The sequence below is a fragment of the Ochlerotatus camptorhynchus genome, unplaced genomic scaffold, assembly GCF_037179485.1.
Source record: "Ochlerotatus camptorhynchus isolate MF236.1 unplaced genomic scaffold, CSIRO-AGI_Acam_v1.1 ptg000423l, whole genome shotgun sequence".
In the NCBI taxonomy this organism is placed as follows: Eukaryota; Metazoa; Arthropoda; class Insecta; order Diptera; family Culicidae; genus Ochlerotatus; species Ochlerotatus camptorhynchus.
Genome location: NW_027040909.1, coordinates 262,231 through 283,485, shown reverse-complemented (window position 1 = coordinate 283,485; position 21,255 = coordinate 262,231). Strand labels below are relative to the sequence as shown.

The window sequence follows — 21,255 nt, the reverse complement described above, 5'->3', positions numbered from 1 at the left end:
AGGTACTTTGTTCCGTAATACATTGAGTCGAAATTAAAAAGATGTAAAATCGAGAATACAAATTGCGGGACCCGCAGATTTAAAGCGTAATTTTGTAGTTAAAGGAGTTAGGCATGGAAGATCGAAAATTAATAGGGATATTCACGTGGAGCATGGCAATCCTGTAAACCCTCGTATGCGCGTGAATTTTCATCAGGACCCTGGTATTTTTACGATAGTGTATATGCTTACGATGCGCTTAGTGAATATCCCTAATGTCCGGTTGTTCGTTCTGGTTGTGATACGGCGGATACACTCGCAAGACAATATAAGAGCATTTACGTTTTTTGTACATAAGGACTGTAAGCTGTAAACAAAATGTTCCTTCCAAATCCGTAATAAAATATTGATAATTATTCTAAATGCCTGGAGAGTCACGCCCATTCCGATGTTACTTTCACTTACAATTAGCCCCACATGTATGCATCACCGTTATCAAATGGATATTGGTGTTACATACACGCTTCCAGGTTCGAAAATATTCTTTTCAAACCTGGCACGTATTTAGTTTATGTTTTTTTTTAAATTGTAAAATGTATTTGGACTGGTCTCACCATGTTAATTTGATCCTCCAATCTATGGGCTCCGTAATTTTGATTTTCTCTAAGCTTTACATCTCATTTCGTGATGTAGCTTTGTCGTAATACTTCCTTTAACGAACAGAAATTTTCTTGCATTGCAATGGTCACCTGGGAGGAGGTTCGCGTGTAGTGCTTTCCCCAGGTTCCGTTCACGGCCTCCAAATACCGCCCGTCCAGTCTTGGGCGTATCCAGCGAGGCATCCTTCAGCTTGCTCACAATCTCCGACACTGGCGAGAGACCAGCAGACGAGCACTTTCGTAAGACGTAAACTCGCTGATTCACGGTAACGTCGGCCATCGAATCACCAACAAAACTCGCGACGGACACATTATCGATACGCTCCTGGGCTAATTCACCAACCGGACCGATCTCTCAATAGAACTGCACGCCGAAAGTGTAGCATCCGAACTCGGCGAACCGGGCTCCCGGGAAGCAATGAAAATCGACAATGAACAATGGAACTGAAGCTGCGTCTTGTATTTTGGAGGTTACATTCAAGGTCAACCGAGTCACTCAAGGCAAACTCAGGCAAAACAAGATATATTACTAAATGATAACTTTATGAACACTTGAAACTAAATTTCAGCACACAAATTTACAAATTTAAAACAAAAAAGTGTTTAATTCGCTTACGAAAAATACGCAGCAAAAGAAAAACACTTCAGCTTTCAAGCGCGGCCTACTGCGATCTATGCAGACTTCTTCAGTGTCTTGTACTAATACTCGACTATACTATACCATCCATTTTAGAGCATTTCTAGCTCAAATCGTAAAAAAAATGTCAATTTTGTCTCGACCCCTTCTGATTTGAATGAAACATTGCTCACGTGTTCGCTGCTACTAATGGTTGCATTTTTCATTTAAATATGATTTTTTCCTCCAGAGTAACTTTTGAAAAGGGCGTATACAAATAATTGGATTTTTTTTTTCCAAAAAATCATAACTTGAAAACTGTTGATCTGATCAAAACGGCATATGAGAAAAAGTTTTAGGTAATTAAATTATCTTTGCGGAAAAAATACACTGAAAGAAAAAACTTCGTAAATTAGTATTTAAAAAACGTAAAACGATGATTATCTCAAAACACCCCCCCTTCGATCTTTATAATTTTTTTTTTCAAGAAAATTGATGGAATACCCTTAAATTTCGTGAAAAGTATATGCTGGTAACTTTCTTAAAAAGAAAGCTATAATTTTTTAAACTTTTGTTGATTTTTACAAGTTGATGAAAATGCATATTTTTTTATAAAATAATAATTTATTTGGATTTAACGCATAATTTTCGATAACTTTGCATATAGAAACTTTTTTCCTAAGTCCAGCCGTTCTCAAGTTAATGCGAATTAAAAAAATATAATTATAACAATTTTCAACATATTAGGCCATTTTCAAATGTTCGTCGAGATGTCCAGCAACGAGATTTTATTTCATGATTTTCTATTAAAAACCAAACAATTCATTCTCAGATATGGTAGCTGTCAGACTTACCCGTTTCTATCTAGAGGCAGCGGAAGAGAAGCACGTTGATGTGGTCAAATGAAAGATTTGTTGAGATAAGAAACAGTATATATTTATTATTTTAGTTTACAACTCATATTATTTGAATACATTTGAATTAGAGAATATTTTTACTGCAATTTGGTTGTTTGAAACTGGAATATAGCAATGATATTTTCGAGTTCCAGGAATTGGTTTCACTTTCTTAAAAATTGGATCAAATTCCGTGTCAGCCTTTTTGTATTCTTCCGTAGAAACATAACAAAATGACATTTTTGTTTGAAGATCTTCTTTACGACTGTTTGCCCAGTCATACAGTTGTTTAGGGTTCGTTATAGGGTGCTCGTGTTGCTTAGCTAAACTTTCTCTGGTTGCCATTCTCTTAAGGGTACCGCCAATCGCATCACAAGGACCTTTGCCGTGTGAAGTTGCAAAAAAATGCCATTCCATTTCTACATTATGCTTATCTTTAAATCCACAAAGGCTAGCAAAATTTTTTATGTTTTTGTATTGTGGTGCTGCTCCATCTAACATAAAAATACACTTTTGGACTGTTATTTGCGACTTTAAAAATTCTAATAATTTTGAGATAAACAACTGAACTGCTACTGTGTCATGCTTTGAAATTGATTTAGGTAGAGGTTTACAACACTTGAAATTGTTATCCATCATGAAAAACTACTTGCTTTTTAACTTGAAACGCTAAGAGAGATGAACTGAATGGAACAGGTGAAGAACTTGACTTAAATGATCTTTATTTCTTGTATTGTGTGGTTTACATGTATACCTTATCAAGTGACACAGATGCGTCTTTTCAGCTTTAGTTCCTTTTCAATTAAAATTATTATTAATTACAGTTCCTAGTCCTATCAGGCCTGTTTTAAGAATGACCACCTTTGTGGGATTGGTTTGTTTAAAATTTGAAAAAAGTAGACTACTTATAACTACTATTTACAACTACAACTAACCTACAACTACTATATACATGTTCTGATAAAATACATTTTTGTGCAAATTTAGTCTTAATTTCGTTAATTCGGGAATCTATTTTGGCAATGCCTGCCTCTTCATGTAAATTTGTTATTCTAGTGTCGAAAGGACGATCAAGAACCATCCTCAGCACTCTATTCTGAGTGATTTGGATTTTGTTCCTGTGAGTCTGTGCACATGATTCTCACACCGGAGCTGCATAGAGGATCGCAGGTGCTATGATTTGTTTGTAGACAGCCAGTTTGTTCACCCTTGAGAGGCGGGATCTGCGGCAAATCAGCGGATACAGAACAGGTGAAGAACGTCCCAATATATATATATGTAGCAGAATAATTACAATGTTGACATTATACCTATCTTCATTAGGTACAATTGATTATAGCAAACTTTTTTAAGTGTGAGTGTAAGAAGCCTCCACGGGGTGCCTTTTTATGTAGTTGTGATATCGCGGGATGAGCTCTTAAGGCACAATATGGTATACGTCAGAGAAGTACCTATAGAATTTATCTCAATTACAGGTTTAATAACATATTTGTTTACCTGTTTATGTTTTGAGCCTCTGTTATGACATACACAATTCTATCCAGGTATACAACTAATAGAGGACAGAAAAAAGGCACATGAGTGGGTTTGTTGATTATTTGGGTATATTTGAGAGTATCTACTTATAAACTTGTTTCTTTTCTGCTACGTCTAAATAGAAACGGGTAAGTCTGACAGCTACCATATTTGAGAATGAATTGTTTGTTTTTTTAATATATATTCATGGAAAAACATCTCGTTGCTGGACATCACGACTAACATTTGAAAATGGCCCAAAATGTAGAAAATTATTATAATTATTTTTTTAAATTGCATTAACTTGAGAACGGCTGGACTTAGGAAAAAAGTTTCTATATGCAAAGTTTTTGAAAATTATGCGTAGAATCCAAATAAATTACTATTTCACTTAAAAATATGCAATTTCACCAACTTGTAAAAACCAACAAAAATTTCAAAAATTATAGATTTTTTTTTAAGAAAGTTACCAGCATACACTCTTTACCAAATATTAGGGCATTTTTTCAGTTTTCTTGAAAAAAAAAATTATAAAGATCGAAGGGGGGGTGTTTTGAGGTAATCATCGTTTCACGTTTTTTAAATACTAATTTACTAAGTTTTTCTTTCAGTGTTTTTTTTCCGCAAAGATAATTTAACTACCTAAAACTTCTTTTGATATGTCATTTTGATCAGATCAATAGTTTTCAAGTTATGATTTTTTGAAAAAAAAATAATCCATTTTTTTATACGCCCTTTTCAAAAGTTACTCTGGAGGAAAAAATCATATTTAAATGAAAAATGCAACCATTAGTAGCAGCGAACACGTGAGAAATGTTTCATTCAAATCGGAAACACTCATGACCAACCGGTTTGCGTTTTGGGCTGGAAATGCTCTAGATATTTAATAATCCATAAAATCGCTCAAATGGAATAACATTCCTCACGATAATCTTGATAACGTCAAATCGCCAAAATGACCCTCCAAGGGCCAAACATAGTGACAGAAACGCCAAAATAACTGGAATTACCTACATGTAGGGTGACCACTGATCGCGAAAACCGGGAGAACATGGATTCTCGTTGGAAAGTGATGGGTTCTTTTAAAGCCTGATAAGCAAACAATGCGACCCTATCCAAACAGGAATACCCCTAGGACCCTATCCAAAAGATAGGTTTGGGATTGAAATCACGATCTATTGGTCGGTATGAAAAAACAGTCTTCATTAGGCCACCGAGCCCTAACCATGCATCACAGCATACTACAGCAAACAAGAATACTTTAAGGCAACATAAACGAAATTACGCCCCGTAGAAAATATGTTGTTGAACCTGGATCGAAATAACGCCACATTAGACCGAAAGTTCCTCAAAATTCCTCCCGATTTTACCCACGATTTTGTAACCAGTTGGTTACAATCCGTGGATTTTCTTCTGTATGAGTTATTGTTGGTTGGGACAATTCACGCTTTGTTAAACCTAAAACAGTAGACACACACAAGAGCGAGAGGGTTTGTGCCGCTGCAAAGAACAAGAATGTTACTGAAGGGAAAAACTATTATACAACATCTCGCACAAAAATGGTTGTGTGAAAAGAGGGAGAATGATAATTATTGAATATATTGGAGAGGCCATCTTCGAGTGGAAGATTGACCACAAACAAACAGGCGTCCGTGTGCAAAAGACCGGTATTTTTAAGTGCAGTGCCATTTAGTGTACCCCCTCTCACCACGCTTGTGGGGTTGCTGGGATGTTGGACTGCCTCCGTTCAGGTAATTTACTTTTTATTATCCTGACGGAAATTTCCCTGAATTATGACAATTCTCAGGACCTCGTAACGTAAAATAAAACGGTCTCATACGGTCAAGATGGCTTCCGAGCCTAATCGCAAATGAACCCCGATCGTCCGTCAGGGACGATTCCCTCAGGCCGGTGGCTTTAATTTCCAAGGAGGGTCCCGTCTCGGCCATGCCACGGTCAGCCGATGCCGTCAACGGCGGAAGACGCCTGCCAGCCAAACGAGCCAGCAACGCCTGCTGAGCCGTATGTGGCTGATGAACGCCACCAGATCCGCCATTCTCCCAATTTTGCAACGAAACGCTGTTAGCAGCACGCGTCGCAAGATTCCGACCACACGGTAGTGCAGGAACAGCCGTGTGGGCCAACGTCAGCGTCGCGACGCCGAAGGAGATTCTGCTGCAACAGTGAGTACCGTACCGTTCATACACTCTCGCTTACGTGCCACACAAATATGTGAAAACTCACACCCACACGCCACAGAAAAGGGCAAATAAATGTTATATAAAATGTGAATGTTCCTGTGTTTTCATACTTTGTCCGCGTAGCCCTTCCGAATACCCAGTAACATGCCGGCCCTGCGCCACAGTTCAGGGGTCTCATGCTACTGAGTAGCTACCGGGAGTTTCTGGTCAAGCCATAGTCACAATTTAGTCGGTTCGCTTTGGTGTGAGCGACCGACGTTGTTTCTGACTAATCGGTCGATTTTTACAACTAATTATATAGCATTTTGCAAGCGGCAACTATTGATTAAACAGCAGATTAAATTGGCAGCCGAACTCTATTGACTAAAATCTATAATATCGGCCAATTGGTCGGTGCACCACCAGACAAAAACCAACTTTATATGTGGAATAATGCAACGACAAAAACGACTGAAGAGTGACCTCACTAGAAATCCCATATATGACAGTGCAACAATCTGTATACTTTATTATATCCACGCAAAAATCTATATGACTGAAAGTGTGCTTACTCGGGAATTTCGATCGTGTCCTCTTAAAAAAAAAAAGGGCAGAACTTGGTCCCACGATCTTCTACTCAGTAAGCAAAAACGGTCGCTACTACGCCACCGAGCTAACCTTACATTTCAACCAACCATTACAAACGACGACCGTTAAAACCCGACAACATGAAGCTATTCAAATGGTATCGGTTTGATAAATTATGTGGTAAGTAAGTAAGCGTGTTTATAAATAGAAGGAAATAAACGTTATGATAAATCGATGAGACCTTCGCTAGGCGACTGAGCTTATTACATCCTGGGAAGCTATGTATTTATATATTATAAACACAAATGCTTCCAGGAAAACACAAAAAAATCGTTTTCGCAATACAATTACCTCATTTTAATGATTGCCTCGAGCCAACAAATCGCCCTATAAATACAGAACTTAATTAAACTCCTCAACTTTTTCACTTCCATCCCCTCTCAAGCCATTATCACCAAGAAAGGGAAACTGCCTTCTAAACTGTTAGTCTCCATTACCATTCCACTAACTCTTTGATCTTAGCTTAGCCCTTTGGATTCAGTTTACCAAACAAAGTAGCTTCATTTACGTACGAACGCATTGTACGCCACAAACCAAAACAAAAAATGTCACTGCAGTAACACTTATCCGTACAAAAACCATCCCAACAGGCCTAAATCTTGTCGCTGTTCCTCGTACCACTTTTTAAATTAGGGGCAAATTGTGCAACGTTTGGGGAGTATGTTACTCAGGATTAAGTACCTAGACAAGCTTTCCTCGCACTGAAATGCCACAATTTTCGCAGTTGAAAAAAACGGGGCCCTGTAGTCGTCGTCGTTCTGGACAAAGTGAATGCCCTTCGGGGACAAATTCTACGGAGCCCATCCGTTAGGTCGAAGAAAGTGTAGAGCAACGACGACGTGACAAAAGCTAATGACGGAAGCAAGACATTGTCTCTTTCTCTCCCTAGGCCGAAGAAAACTTTGAGTCCTTTTCTGATTCGCATATTGTCACCACGCTGCCGTGCTTGGGAAGAGGGGAGACATCGAGGCAATATTTGGAAAGTAATGCGAGAATACAAAAGGGAAAACTTTCAGGACGACGGAAAAGGATGGGTCTTTGTTTGAGGACTGCGTATCGCAGTAAAGTGGAGAAGTGAGTGATGGGTGGGGTTCTTTTTTGGGTTAGTGGTGAAATTGTTTTCCCGGCTAGGTTTTCCGCTTCAGTCACAGTTGTGCGGCGTGGAGAACACTGAGCACTGCGGGGGAATCGAGGTTGCGATTAAATGAAATTGAATTCTGTTTGCTTCCTGTCAAGGGGCATAACATGCGGAAATTTGTTTGTTTTGCCTCATTTTTCCTGATGGCAGAGAGGAGGGTCGACGGGTTATCTCAAGAATATCTGTGCCTGGGAACATGGCCCAACAAGTGGTCAGGCTGAGCTGTTGTATTCCTGAGTGGATGGGCGTTGATGCAGAAGAAAAGAAGACGGTGGTTGAAAATCATTCTTCGATGACAATCATGCGCTTGTTGGAAGGCAGAATTCGATATGGCACGTCTTTGGGATATGTGTGCGATTCAAGATAGACACGTGAATCAACTGGTTGATAAAAAATAGAAGTTTTTCCGATGCCCTCAAAACATGTATAGAGCGGCGCCGTTGGTGTAGTGGTAAAAGTGATTACATCTCACCCCAGCAGGCTTGGGTTCAATCCTAGTCGGCGCTGCCGGGATGTTCTGAGGCATAATATCTCTGATAACGGAAAGTAAAGCCGTTGGTCCCCGGTTCATGAGTTGATGAGTTGATAGGTAGGTTGAGTCCAGGTGTGGGAGCTGCCTCTCTGGCGTCGGTAGCATTGGTGCTGAGCACGGAAAACAAGATCGATGGAAAACAAATCAAGGAGAAAAAAAAAACATGTATAAGAATATTATTTTGAACATGCAGTCAACTCTGCACAACTTCGCCAAGTCGATATCGAGCTATCCAGATTTGTAGAGCTATCCAGTAAAGGTAGCATCAATAGTGCTTAAAGTGCATCCTTCGTTATAGTTTTTGATACTAACTGGTGGTCCCATATCGTTTCATTTCCCTCTGTTTCCGGGAGAAGAAAAAAGGAGGAGGGAAAATTTGAACCACCAGCTAGTGTCAAAAACTACAGTCAAAGATGGATTGTGAGACCTTGCAGGCTGCCATTTCTTTGCGTGGAATGCTGGATATACTTGTATGGGGAATATGGTTTTCTGGGCTATTAAGATACCACTTTATGTCTCGATATTAAGATAAGTCGATGATCTCTTGAATATCGAGTACACAGTAAAAAATACAATTTAATATTTTATAAAAGAGCGCGCATTTCAACCCTGTCAAAAATATAGTGTGATTTTAATTGTCACGAAAGGAACAATTTGACATTCGGGCAACGAATGTAATGAAATTAGATGGGATCGAGCACATCAACGTAAATTGACCTTTCATATTTGGACAATTTCCGTTTGTTCCTTTAACTAGTCCATTCGTATTTTGGTGCGTTCTAGGATATTGTGTTGCTGTGTAGTGGAAAGATAAGACCACAGATGTCAGATAAAATGCAAAAAAAAAAAATTATAAAATTAATAATTATAAAATAGATAATCTTACCTTACAGTTCCCTCGAGGATCAATCTTTACTCCTACTACTTTCTCAATACGGTAAAAATCCCTCCAACTGAGTGAACCGATAAATATCCTTTAATCCTTTTCAAATTTCGTTACCATTTTGACCTAAGCAATCAATTACGATTCCTCGTCGCCATGGTATTGGATGATGGAGAGAAACCAAAGCCAAGAAAAAACGGACACAGCTCTCCTTTCATCCAGCTTCCGTAAAGCAATGAGACATGGTTTCAAATACAGATGGAGTCAGCCAGCTATGTCGGAATGGCAACGACGACGAAGACGACGACAACAACAACACCAGCAAAAACGATGCCGTCGACATGAGCAAAGATCAAAGGTTAAAATCCTGCCCATAATCCGTGATATCCTCTGGGGATATGGGGCAAAGACGGGTATACTACAGTGCTCTTCCGGAAAACGACAACACCCATCCACTTCGACTGAGCCGCTGTGTACAACACATTTTGTTGTTCGTGCACTTGTTTTCCTTTTGCAGCCAGCAGTCTGGCTAGGAAAATAACCAAAAGAAATTACTTTAGCACCAGGCTGATGGTTTTTCTTGGACTTGACGGGAGCTTCCTGGGTAGAGTCGTAGTGTTTTTCGTATTGATTTTCTTTGTTTGGTGCTCTCGTCTGTTTTTTTTTATTGGAAAATCAAATTGTGATTCCTTAAGACTATGGGTTTTGCGGATCCAGTATACAGAGCAATTAAGTTGAAATACAAACGTCTAAGGGGTTGTCCATAATACACGTAGACACTATTGGTTGGCAAGTATGTACGGTTCACTTAAATTTTCAAACAGAAGATTGTCTATGTAGATGTAGTTGGCGGTCTGAAAAACTGTCTCAGTAGTTTATGGATAGCCACTAATGCTATCGAAATAGCATCCTTCACCTTTAACCGCCCCAATATAGATTCCGACAAAATCGCGGTCATGCTGCAGACCAATTTCCACTATTTCCATCTTATCACACGGTTTGTGCACAAGTGACATCGGTCCACCCCGACCGTTCGAAAGTCACACTTTATTTATGTCGCCCATTAAATCCTGCGTAATATAATTTACGATCTGATGGCCGACCGGTGGCTTCTGCATCCTGAAATAACGAGAGCAGTTCTTTGCGAAACGACACCTTGCCTCTAGGAGCCGTCACACACGTGTAACAACTTCTGTGCATTCGTGCGTACAATAACGGTGGGAGGTGCGGAAAAGTTCCACAAAAGGCCTTAATTTTATCATCCACACTTCGTCACACGGCATACCAAGGAGGAATATCTTGTCTCGTTAATACGAGAAGCTTTATTGCCTGGTGGCATGAAGGTATTCATTTTTTTCCACATCTACTAAAAAGAAAATAGAAAAGATAATCGAGAATTCGGAGCGAATTTCGTCATGGCTCTCCAGAAAAATAAAAAATAAAAAGTTATGCATGTTACCATGAAGATTTCATGGTAAAATATAAATGACGCCTCTATTAAAAAAAACCTACACTTCGATTAAATTGCGGGGGACGCGATTCTACTTACTATATCTACATAGTCGATAAAAAAACATTAGCCAAGCCTGAAGTAACTCGGTTTGTAGAGTAACCCTAAATGTTCCTTTCAGATCGTGTAAGAGAATTGTGACTGTATTTGTAAAATAAATAATAAAATCTGAAGTTATTTTTTGTTTTTTAGAGACGCGCATATTTTGGCTACTTTTTTTGTTCTAGATGAAAAGATCTCAAAACATTGTTTTATTTCGAAGTCACGTCATTTTAGGCGCTCAAATGAAGGGGTTAATTGCTATAGACGGGATCACTACTATTTTGACTTTTTTTCAACTCCGTGATCTAGATATTCAAGTCCGTTATCTTCTTGTCCGTATTAAAACATTTCTAATTTTTTTCCTTTGCCTATGATCTCGAAATGGTCAGACTTTTCACACATTTTCTGAGCCTTGGGAAAATCTTTGGTCCCAATATCCTGCTTTTTTACTTTGTGATCTGAAAAGTTTTCCAATGTAAAAAAATAATCTGGAAACATTTTTTCAAACACCAGAAATTTTAAAAATCTTAAAACCCCGGTAGGTTTAGTATTTGACCAAACATCGAGAAAAATTCATTTCATAGAATTTTGAGTTCTCACTGACGTCCATTAAATCGTATTCTTTTTTTTCTGGAATAAAAAAAATCAAGGCAAAAAAAGTAAACATATCCATAATCATACAATGTTTTCTATTTGACAGAAGCATTTTAATTTGTCTTGGACAACTTGCATTTTATGTGTTCAAAATATCGGAAATTATTCCACAATTTTCTTAATATATATGTTTTAAAGATCTCGAATTGAAATCCCAGCCAAGGCCCGAGCATTAAAAAAAAGGTCCACAATTTCTAAAATTTATCAAGAAACTTAATGTTGTTCCAGATCAAGATTTTAAGTCCAAGGCGCATGCAAAATTGTCTATGTCCGTGATCTTTCCAAAAATTGGAAAATTTTCCAAGTTCCAATATAATGATATTTTTCCTTAGTTGTCTAGGTCCCAGAGTTATGATTTTTTTTTTTTTTTTTGAAGTGTTATAGAAGCTTCTACATCCTTGATATTTAAAATTAATTGTCTTAAAATTGTCAAAATTTGTCTATGCTTGAGACTTTGAACGTTTTTCTCTCATTCAAAAGAAATTTTTTTCAATTCTAATCCCCAATCTCAACCCAACGATCCCAACCAAAAATGAACTTGTTGATTTAAAAAAAATAAAGGTTGAAAAATACATGCATAGTGGAGAAATACAGGTCATAATTGGACCGTGCTCTTGCTTGTTGAATTGATACTGATTTTTCGAATACAAATTTAAGAAATCCTTAAAGTAGCATCACAAATGTTCATGATAGGTGTTAGGGCGAGAAAGCGCCTCAGAACATTTGCAGATCAACTTTTTACATGCATAGTACAGCACTTGGCGAAGAGAGTGTGGTTCTTACATTTGCTTCGCACACTCTTTTCCAACTTGTTATCATCGAGGAAGCAATCCGCACAAAGAGCGGTGGAAAAAGTAACACTCCGTGCGGTGCAGACAGCGAATGAAATACAAAAGGCAACTAATGTCTCCTCTATCATCTTTGCCTTTCCTTATCACTGCGGAGGAACAAGAAGAGCTTTGACTTTCTGCGGGGTTTTTCATTTGCAATCCTACACTTTGTGTGTTTTAGTTATTTTTGGGTGTGTGGCTTTCTTCTCTTCTCCGCTGCTGCGCATTTAAGCAGTGGGATTCCGGCGACCAGTTATTTTTTTTTTCATTATCGGTAGGTTCTCAAAACTTTTATCGGTAGTTATCGGTAGGCCGTCTTAAGAAAGCTTTCCCGAAACTTGAAACCTTTGTGAGTGGAGGGTGGTTTGTTGAACCAGTATTGGGGTCTTGCAGTGAAACTTTTCCAAGCTTTCGCCACCTACATTTCGAAGTGAGAACTACTAGAAGGAGGATAGTTTCTAAACTTTCCAAGTAAAACAGACGATTTTTGGGCCAAATCGGTCCATAAACAAAAACTAATAATTTCCCGTGAAAACTTTTGCTTGAATCGTGTAAGAAAACGTGTTTGAAAACTAACTGTTATTATTTCGGTATGGATCGGAGATATTTTCATGGAAAATTATGCATAACAAGTTTGCACCCACAGGGAGAGGTTACCTCTTGCGCAGCTGCATTTTTCGGAAAATTGTTAATGTGTGATTTACTCAACACGCTCCATACTATAAAATGGTGCTAGATGGTTTTCGAAGTGATAACAAGATGACAAATCATCTTTATTTTGAGTAATTGAGCAATTTACTTATGTTTACATCATATTTACGATGCAGCATTGATAGAGCCGTGAAATGAAATGAATATATCTTATGAAAGTTCATCTGGACAAGTCAAAGATGCACATCAGTCTGATCGTAAAAACGTTTTCTTCTTCAATTCGAATGTTATATTGGAAGGATTTTACGCAGGCTTGATGAAAATTATGATTAAATGCTAATTTTCACGAATTTTATATGCAGTCTGTCAACATTATCATCATCATGCAGTGGTGACATCTGCGTTGAGCTTTTACGGCAATATCCCAATTGGTCATGTTCTTATTTTGGCCACGTTTTGTCGCTATTTCACGTTGTTTAAAATTTTGAGATGTTCATTTGCGTTCAGTTTATTGGTACAAATGATATTCATCTGTGTACATAAACATTTTGACCCCAAAATGCACGAATATTGTAATTTAATCGGTTTTCGGTGGTGTGGCTAAACTAGGAACCCTTCCATTCATTTTGGCTTAAAAAAAAGTTTTATGAAATTATGTAATAATAAGATATTAAAATACTATTTTGTTTGTGTAAGCAACAAGAAACGATTGTGGAGTTTGTGTTTGACACATAATACCAGTCAATGTTGCAGCATGAGAGTCGCAATAAGCGATTTTGTCATTCATCTTACCCACTCTTCGCTCTTCACTCTTCGCGAAGAGGCGATCAGAAAATCGCTCATTGTGGCTCTGTCAAAACTAAATTTGCAGGTTTTATGTGTCAAACACAAACTTTAAAATCTTTTCTTGTTCCTTACACATACAAAATACCACAATAAACATCTTATTATTCCATAATTTCCTAAAAAAAATTTTAGTGAAAATGAATGGAAGGCACACTGCTATGGCCTATGGCGAAGACAACAAATCAAGAAGACTGGCAACTTTGTCAGAGTCCAAGCGACAGATACAATGGCACTGCGCTAGAGTGAAGGTGGAAGCAACGCATAGAAAAAATAGCATATACGCAAACCCTTCTTGTGAGGATGTAATCTTTGCTATCAAATTCGTTCGAAGCATTTACCTTTGAGCGGCAGATGACGCGATTGTACCTGTCTCATAGCGTTCGTATGATAAAATGGAAGAGTTGCCAGTCTTCTTGATTTGTTGTCTTCGCCTATGGCCTCAGGAACCTATGGCCAATATTGGTGTACTTCCCAGATACGATTTCCTAGATGTCAGACGTTATATTACTTTTAAACACAAGGTAAACAGAAAGAGATCCGTCTTACAGCCATCGGTTCAATGAAATGAGTAATTCTTATCCCTAAAAATATGCGAATAATAACAATAACAATTGAAAACAACAAGTAAATGCGAGTAGGATAAACGGAACACGAAATCAAAAAAGGGAGGAACAAAAAATAGCATCAGCCAGAGAATTCGATTAAACGTAAAATAAACTCATTCGTACACGGTAAGAAAAAAGTACCCAACGCCCAGTTAACTTTGACCTACTTTTGACTAGTTTGTCTCCTTTTCTCTTTCTAATGCTGTCAAAAAATGGAGGAGCAAAACCAATCCAAAACAAGAGTAGTAAAGTGTGGGATCCCAACGTTGAGTATAATAATGTTTACTTACTTTTGGGTACAACTAACATACTTTTGGGTACAACTAACATACTGTTGGGTAGAAAGCTAGTGGGAAATTCCATACGATTTGGGTTGTCTAGGAGTATTGAGGTTAATATATGTTCATTATCTGCGTGAAAAATAGAACCGAAATCCAGAATTTCATCAATTTTGGTACACTGGAACTATTTTAAATAAGTACGATTACATTAGCAAAAATCGCAAAAATAGTGTGTAAGACTGTATTCCTATGGTCAATTTTCACTTAAATTTGACAGATTTAAAAATTTCAAATAAACCTGCTATTCCAGCAGACTTATTTCTGATCGATCAGGAATCAATCTTGAAAAACACCTTCTCAAAAATCGGACGATCAACAACAGAAGTATTTTCGAACACTATAATTTATTTTCGAAGTGTAAAGTTTAAGTGAAAATTCACCAAATGGAACACAGCCTTAAAATCTGTGATTCTCGGTAGGAAAAGTGAATTATCGGTATTTTTAAACCTTTCGTCTGTGAATCGGTACGCATCCCAAGAATCGATAGGACTACCGATAAATCGGTAGGTCTGGCCACCCTGAGTGGGAAAGATTAACAAACTTCGATGAGTGATGAAATTACAGCCCTGGTGTAAGTACATAACATTTCCCGAAGTGGGTCGCAATCAACGATATCTTTCACTATTGGTCATTTTTAAGCGTTTTACAGTTACTTTTTGGTCACTATTTTTTGTTGTGTCTCTTTTAATTGGATGAAAATAATTCGCAGTTCCTTTAATCGGAGCGAACTTTTGATCTGACGCTGCCCATGAGTTTCAGCACAAATTCCTCGGCGATAATTTGGTCACTTCTGTCCAGTATTTTTTCAAATTCTTCGATTGAATTTGCTGCCTTAAAGTGTTTCCGTAGATATACCTTGGAAAGGGCACTTCATGTTTCGATTGGCCGGGCCGGGCCGGGTCTCCCGGGATCGTCTGATAGTCAAATTTGACGTATGTTTCATCGTCCATGATAAAACATGCCAATTTCCACACAGCAGGCTAACATATAGCTTCCGACCTCTCAGTTTGACGGATGTGGCTTGTTCCTGACTCCAATTTGGTTTCTTCTGCTTCTTGAACGTTTGCAGTACGTTTGTTGCCTTGGCACGTTGGACTTTATTCTTCGATGTCCTCAGTTTTTGGGCCAAATCTCGAATTTAGGCAATTTTCTTATTGACGAAAGCTTGGGTGATCTTCCGGTTCAGTTTTTGGTTCACCGGTCTCGGTTTACGGCCAGATTTCGGTAGGTCCTTGAAGGTAACTTCTTCATCGAACTTCCAGATGGCGGTTTGGTCTGATCCGATACTTACTTCCTCCATTTTCTACAACTTCCTTACTGACAGATTGGGAATAGTGCACCATTTGTGCACGATCGGTTTGTGCTTTTCCGGGGAAATGCCTTGCATTGTGATGATTATGAAAATGAAATGCACTTTGCGCACACAAACTTGTTGAGCAATAAGTAAACAACAACAGACATCGATGAACAGCTGATAAAAGTCATCGGAGTAGAAATGGCGGCGAGTTGAAAATGTGCTTATACGTTCTGGGGCACCCTATACTAGCCAGTCAAAACATAGTTATTCGGTATTTGCATAAAATTTTCGAACTTTGCGCTTTAGTCCATCCATTAGGGTTCGTACAGGCTCCTCAGATACCGTGGTGGCTGTATTTGTCCAAATTTGTTGGAAATGTTTGATATCTTTGATTCCTTGTTTCTTTCCAGCAAGCTTTCGCTTCATCAGAGCCCAATATCTCTCGATTGGACGTAACTCTGGACAATTTGGTTGATTTGCGGTGTTTGGTACAATATTCACTTGATTTGCTTCGTACCACTCTATCACAGTTTATGCATCATGGCATGATGCCAAATCGGACCAGAACAAAGGGTTTTCTTTGTGGCTTTTGATGAAGGGTAACAATCGCTTTTTCAGGCACTCTTTTTTTCAAATCTCCTTGTTGATTGTGCCTGTAGTGACGAAAGATTTACTCTTTCGGCCACACGTGTACATTGCTTACCAATTTCGACTCTCTGGGCCACTCGTGTGCATTTTGAAAAAAATTCGATGCCTTATTCGACCTGAAATACTCAGCTGTAGCATTTTTGCCCATAGCAGAATAGAAAATCAGCCCTGGAAGCTGCTTGAAATCCTCCAGGATATAAGTTCCATCGTCCATAACAACGCATGAAAACTTCGTCGCATATTCGCAGTACACACGTCGGCCCCTTGATTTTGCTGGCAAATTCTGTTTGTCGTTGTCATTTGGAACTGTTTTTACTTTAGCACAACTTCAGCCCCAAACGCGCTGTTTTGATTTTTGGACAAAACCAGATGACATTCCTATTTTACAGTTTTCCAGTTTTCCTTTCGGTCCATGACAGGATCAGCACGTTCAATGTTTTGATCACTTCTCGGTTTCCTCTCGACCGTCAAACATTCCGAAAATGATTTGAGCACACCGTCAACAGTGGATTTTTTGCAAGTTCCCGTATTGACAAGTCAGGATTTGCATTGGAGTTTTTCATTCATCGCCATCTTGAACACTAAACATGGAATGTAAACACCAATCATAGTCTTTTTCATCAATGACTCCCAGCTATACCTCAGCGATATTTGTCACTCCTACGTGCAATCTTTCAAAAGTTACAATGATTAGAAGGTGTCCGGATTAATGTGGATACAGAACTTACTTGAAAAATCTACCAGTTATGGACCATGGAATTTAAATAGAAGACTGCCTAAACTGGTACCATTGCGCATACAGGATAGTATCAACAATCAATACGAAACTAACGATTTCAAATTGGCTCACCACTTTAGTAGCCTATTGGTCCCAAGCAAACGATTAACGTACCCTATTCTAGTCGAAATTCTATTACTACACTATGTTTGTTTTGATTCGCTATGAAAGTTTGACAGATAACATCAGGGGTGTGTGGATTCATGCAGAACATGCAGGGGTGAGTGAAATAGCTTGGGACTGCTTGGGACCGTTGTTCTGGTACTGAGTGAGCCAAAAATAATAATGATTTTCTCCGGGACCCAGTGGTCTTAGAGTTACCTCTATGATAGTATCATAGAGGTAACTCTAAGACCTGAAGGTCCCGAAGAAACGTGCTCAACTTTTTGGCTCAGCTCTGGTACTATCTTCGGTCCCAAGCTAATCGATGCACCCCTCGAAACATAGGAAAATCTAATTTTTATCTGTCAAACTTTCATAGCGAATCAAAACAAACATAGTGTAGTACTAGAATTTCGACTTGAATGAGGTACGCTTATAGATTTACTTGGGACCAATAGGCTAGTCAAGTAGTGAGCCAAGTTTTAATCATTAGCTTCCACCGGTTGATAGTATGCAGTTGCCCCAATTGGTACACCTATCCTTTGAAAAAATATATCAAATTATAGCATTATAAAACAAAGACATAGGGGAACTGGATGTAATGTCGGCCTAAATGCCCCTAATGTGGGCCCATACATAAATTCAGCAATCGACTAAATTTTCAATAGCGACCAAAAATATCCATTAGTACCGTCCCAATGACACGTTCAATAGATATAATTGATAAATAGCAGGTTTTAGCAATGGGCCCAATCTTAGATCCATAGGCCAAAATTAGAACCATTTCCCCTATGTGTAATTTTCGATAAATTTGGATAAATCTGGAAAACTCATGGAATGTCATTCAGTGAAATGAGTAGAAATTCTGCTACACGTTTTTGGTCATACAAATAAATCGAACGTCACGGATGCCATCAATGGGTATCATAGGGTATCATTAGCGTGTGCTTGACGTCAGGGGGAAGGGAGAATGAAAAAAAGAGCATCACGGTTGGTGGTAAATGAGAAAACGTCATCACCAGAATATGGCAATCAGCAGTGAGTCCGTAGAAAATTAACGAAGCTCTATCCTTGGAGCCGCTTAATTCCAAATTAAAGATTATTATCTGGGTCACATCATTACGCTATTACTGTAGATGTAAGTGAAAAAGATATGCTAAAGCAGTACATAGGTGGACAAATTCGTACAATAGGAAGTGTATAAGTAGCACCAATCGCCTCTCAATAGTAGAATTGGAATTTAACTAAACAATCCAACAAATTTAAAGGCGGTATGCTTTTATTAAGCATGTGGGATAGAATTCGTTCGTCAAATTTAATGTTTTACCAACGAGTAATTTCTTCTTCAGTTTTATCTCGTCAAAACAGTGCTTCATCATTTAAGGAGTTTCGCACTCGCCACTAATATAGTTTTATTTCTTGAATCTCTTGTAGTTTATACACAGCCCCGAAAGAAATAATACGACCAAACAAGATAAATACACTGTAAGGTATTTCTTGAAAGTCTTCAAGACAAGAGTAAAATTTGTTTGTTTGGGCTGTTTCAGTTTCAAATAATGATCTAACATGGTACAAATCATTCTAAATGTTCTTCCCTTGACCCCTGAATCTATTCTCAGGCTGAAGCCGATGAAAACACACACACATCACATTCATCAATTCATCAAATCACCATTAAACCCATAAAACTCAACTAATTTGAAAACAGTTTAGATTACTTCGAGTTGATAGCATAAATCATATACACATCACGTCCAGAGCGAGGGTGTGCTACACTACCGTGTAGCATGCTCTTGAATGTGACGGGGTCTTTCTTTGCGTGCTCATTTCCTAGCTCTGTTCTAGTGTAAATTCATAAATATACGTGCATGGCGCTTTCTGAAAGGGGGAAGAACTTGAAACCATACATCTCGCATCAGACATGTCAGACGACTAGTTAGAGATGCTCGGGGAGAACATAAACTTTCAAAGAATATGTCCCAACACCGAATCTTGTTCCTTTCGTCATTTCCATTTCAGCAAGTGCATTTGGAAGAGTTACCAACGGTATCCAGTTTTCCAAATCTCTCGTTTGCCAGCTAGTATGGCAACCTTTCCATTTGTCACCAGCTGCGAATTCCACATGATTTTCCCACCGAACGGAAAACGAACCGTTCAGCTATACTTTCGTTGTCAAGTGCATGTGCCTTGTTTGAAAAGTTTTTTCCCTGGCAAGTTTTCCTCTTGCATCTAGCAGTGCCATCACGTTCCGTCGCTCTATCTGTCTACGTCTGTCTGGCTGGATGGCTGGCTGGCTGTTTGAATGGATGTCTATCTAGAACTAGATAGTCAAACTCGTGAGCTAGATGCTTCAAACACATCTCCGACACTCGAGTTCTCCAAAGTGAAGAAATTTCTTTAATTATGTGTGGAATATAAATTGGGAAACATTTACCAGATGCTCACTGTCACACGAGTTTTTCGCCGGTGCCCTCCGGGTTCCGAGTCAATAATTTCCATCGACCGTTTTAAAGCCGCACGAGTAAAACAACACAGTTTAAATATGTCTTCTTCTCTCTGCAATGCAAACAGTTATTGATCGTACAATCTGCAAATTATATTTACTAACGACGGTTCATATTTTACCTCTTATCTCGTCTGCAGTGGCCTCAACTTCCAGGACTTGATGGTACGTCTGGGAGCCATCGATTCGCCGCCGAAGACACCAACCATCCTGGGCTTCGAGTGTGCCGGTGAAATTGAAGCCGTCGGAGAAGAAGTCGAAGGATTCAAGGTAAGTGTTCTCATACACACACATACATATACAGCTTATAAGGCGGAAGACAAATTTTCCGCCAAGTTTGTACTTTGGAAAAGCGAGAGCTTTTCAAACGCGGCACAAGGACACCACCGATCGAATGACGATGATGGCGAACGAGAAATTTCGACGGGTGCGTTCCGACGTTTCGAGGAAAATGTAATGGGAAAAGTTTTTAATCTGCAATCTTATTTGCTGAGTTTCAACACCCTGTGCGAGTGTTGGAGAGCACTTCCAGGCAAAATAGCAAAACAATAAAGAAATTTCAGATTTTACCTCGCAGAATTCCATGAAACTTCCATAGGGTAAACGCTCCTATACAGTGTTGGGAAAATATCAAAAAATCCAATCTCTCCAATGCCCAAAATCAAGCTGTGATATCGCAGCTCGGAATATCAAGCTAACAAAACTCACCAGCTGCAAATCGCAACAAGCTGAGATGAGATTGAGTTTCATGATTTTCGCTTTATACCCGAACGCAACCGAAACTTCCATAACGGCTAGCAACAGTCACCTCGTGTCTGCCATCAGTGAAGAGTAAAAAGAGATGGCAAACTATACTTTCTCTTTCGAAGAAAACGATGTGCAACGGAATCATTTTTGAGTTGAGTCAACTCTCAGCTTGATTTTTGCACGTTGTGAATAGTCTCGCAATATCAAAGGAACTTTCAAAATCAATATCAAGCATGATATTTTGTTCCAACATTACGCGTGATATTGAGAGCGTATGAGAGCGAAAATATATCATTTCATTGATGATTTTGCCAACACTGATCCTATAGTTGCGGTACGTTAGAAGCGTTAGGTTCCTATAGTTGCTTATGGAGTCTCCATAAGCAACTATAGGAACCTAGAGCTTCTAACATAACTATAGGAGCGTTTACCCTATTTGTTCGCTGGAGCAATGAATCAAGTTTGAACCTAAATTCGGTAATAATGACCCGCGCCCAATTTTTCAAAATGGCGTTTTCTATATTTTTCAATTAATTAAAGCACGAAAACGGCTCATCTAATCGAATGACGCTTGAGATAAAATTGGACGAACTGGATTGCTTTTCAGGAAAAAAAACCACTCACTGATAAAAAAAAAACTTGTTAAAATGTCAAT

General features: G+C 38.6%; 1 protein-coding gene and 1 long non-coding RNA gene across 2 annotated transcripts in view; one reads left to right on the top strand and one right to left on the bottom strand.

Annotated features, from left to right (window-relative positions):
• LOC135711186 (uncharacterized) overlaps positions 1-21,255 on the bottom strand; it is a 239,414-nt gene that overhangs the window by 85,259 nt on the left and 132,900 nt on the right. The gene's annotated exons all lie outside the window — the stretch shown is intronic.
• Positions 1-21,255, top strand: part of LOC135711166 (synaptic vesicle membrane protein VAT-1 homolog-like) — a 176,055-nt gene that overhangs the window by 115,356 nt on the left and 39,444 nt on the right. The window contains exon 4 of the mRNA XM_065233933.1: positions 19,994-20,123. Within this exon, the coding sequence (XP_065090005.1) occupies positions 19,994-20,123 (130 nt within the window). The remainder of the gene's footprint in view (positions 1-19,993; positions 20,124-21,255) is intronic.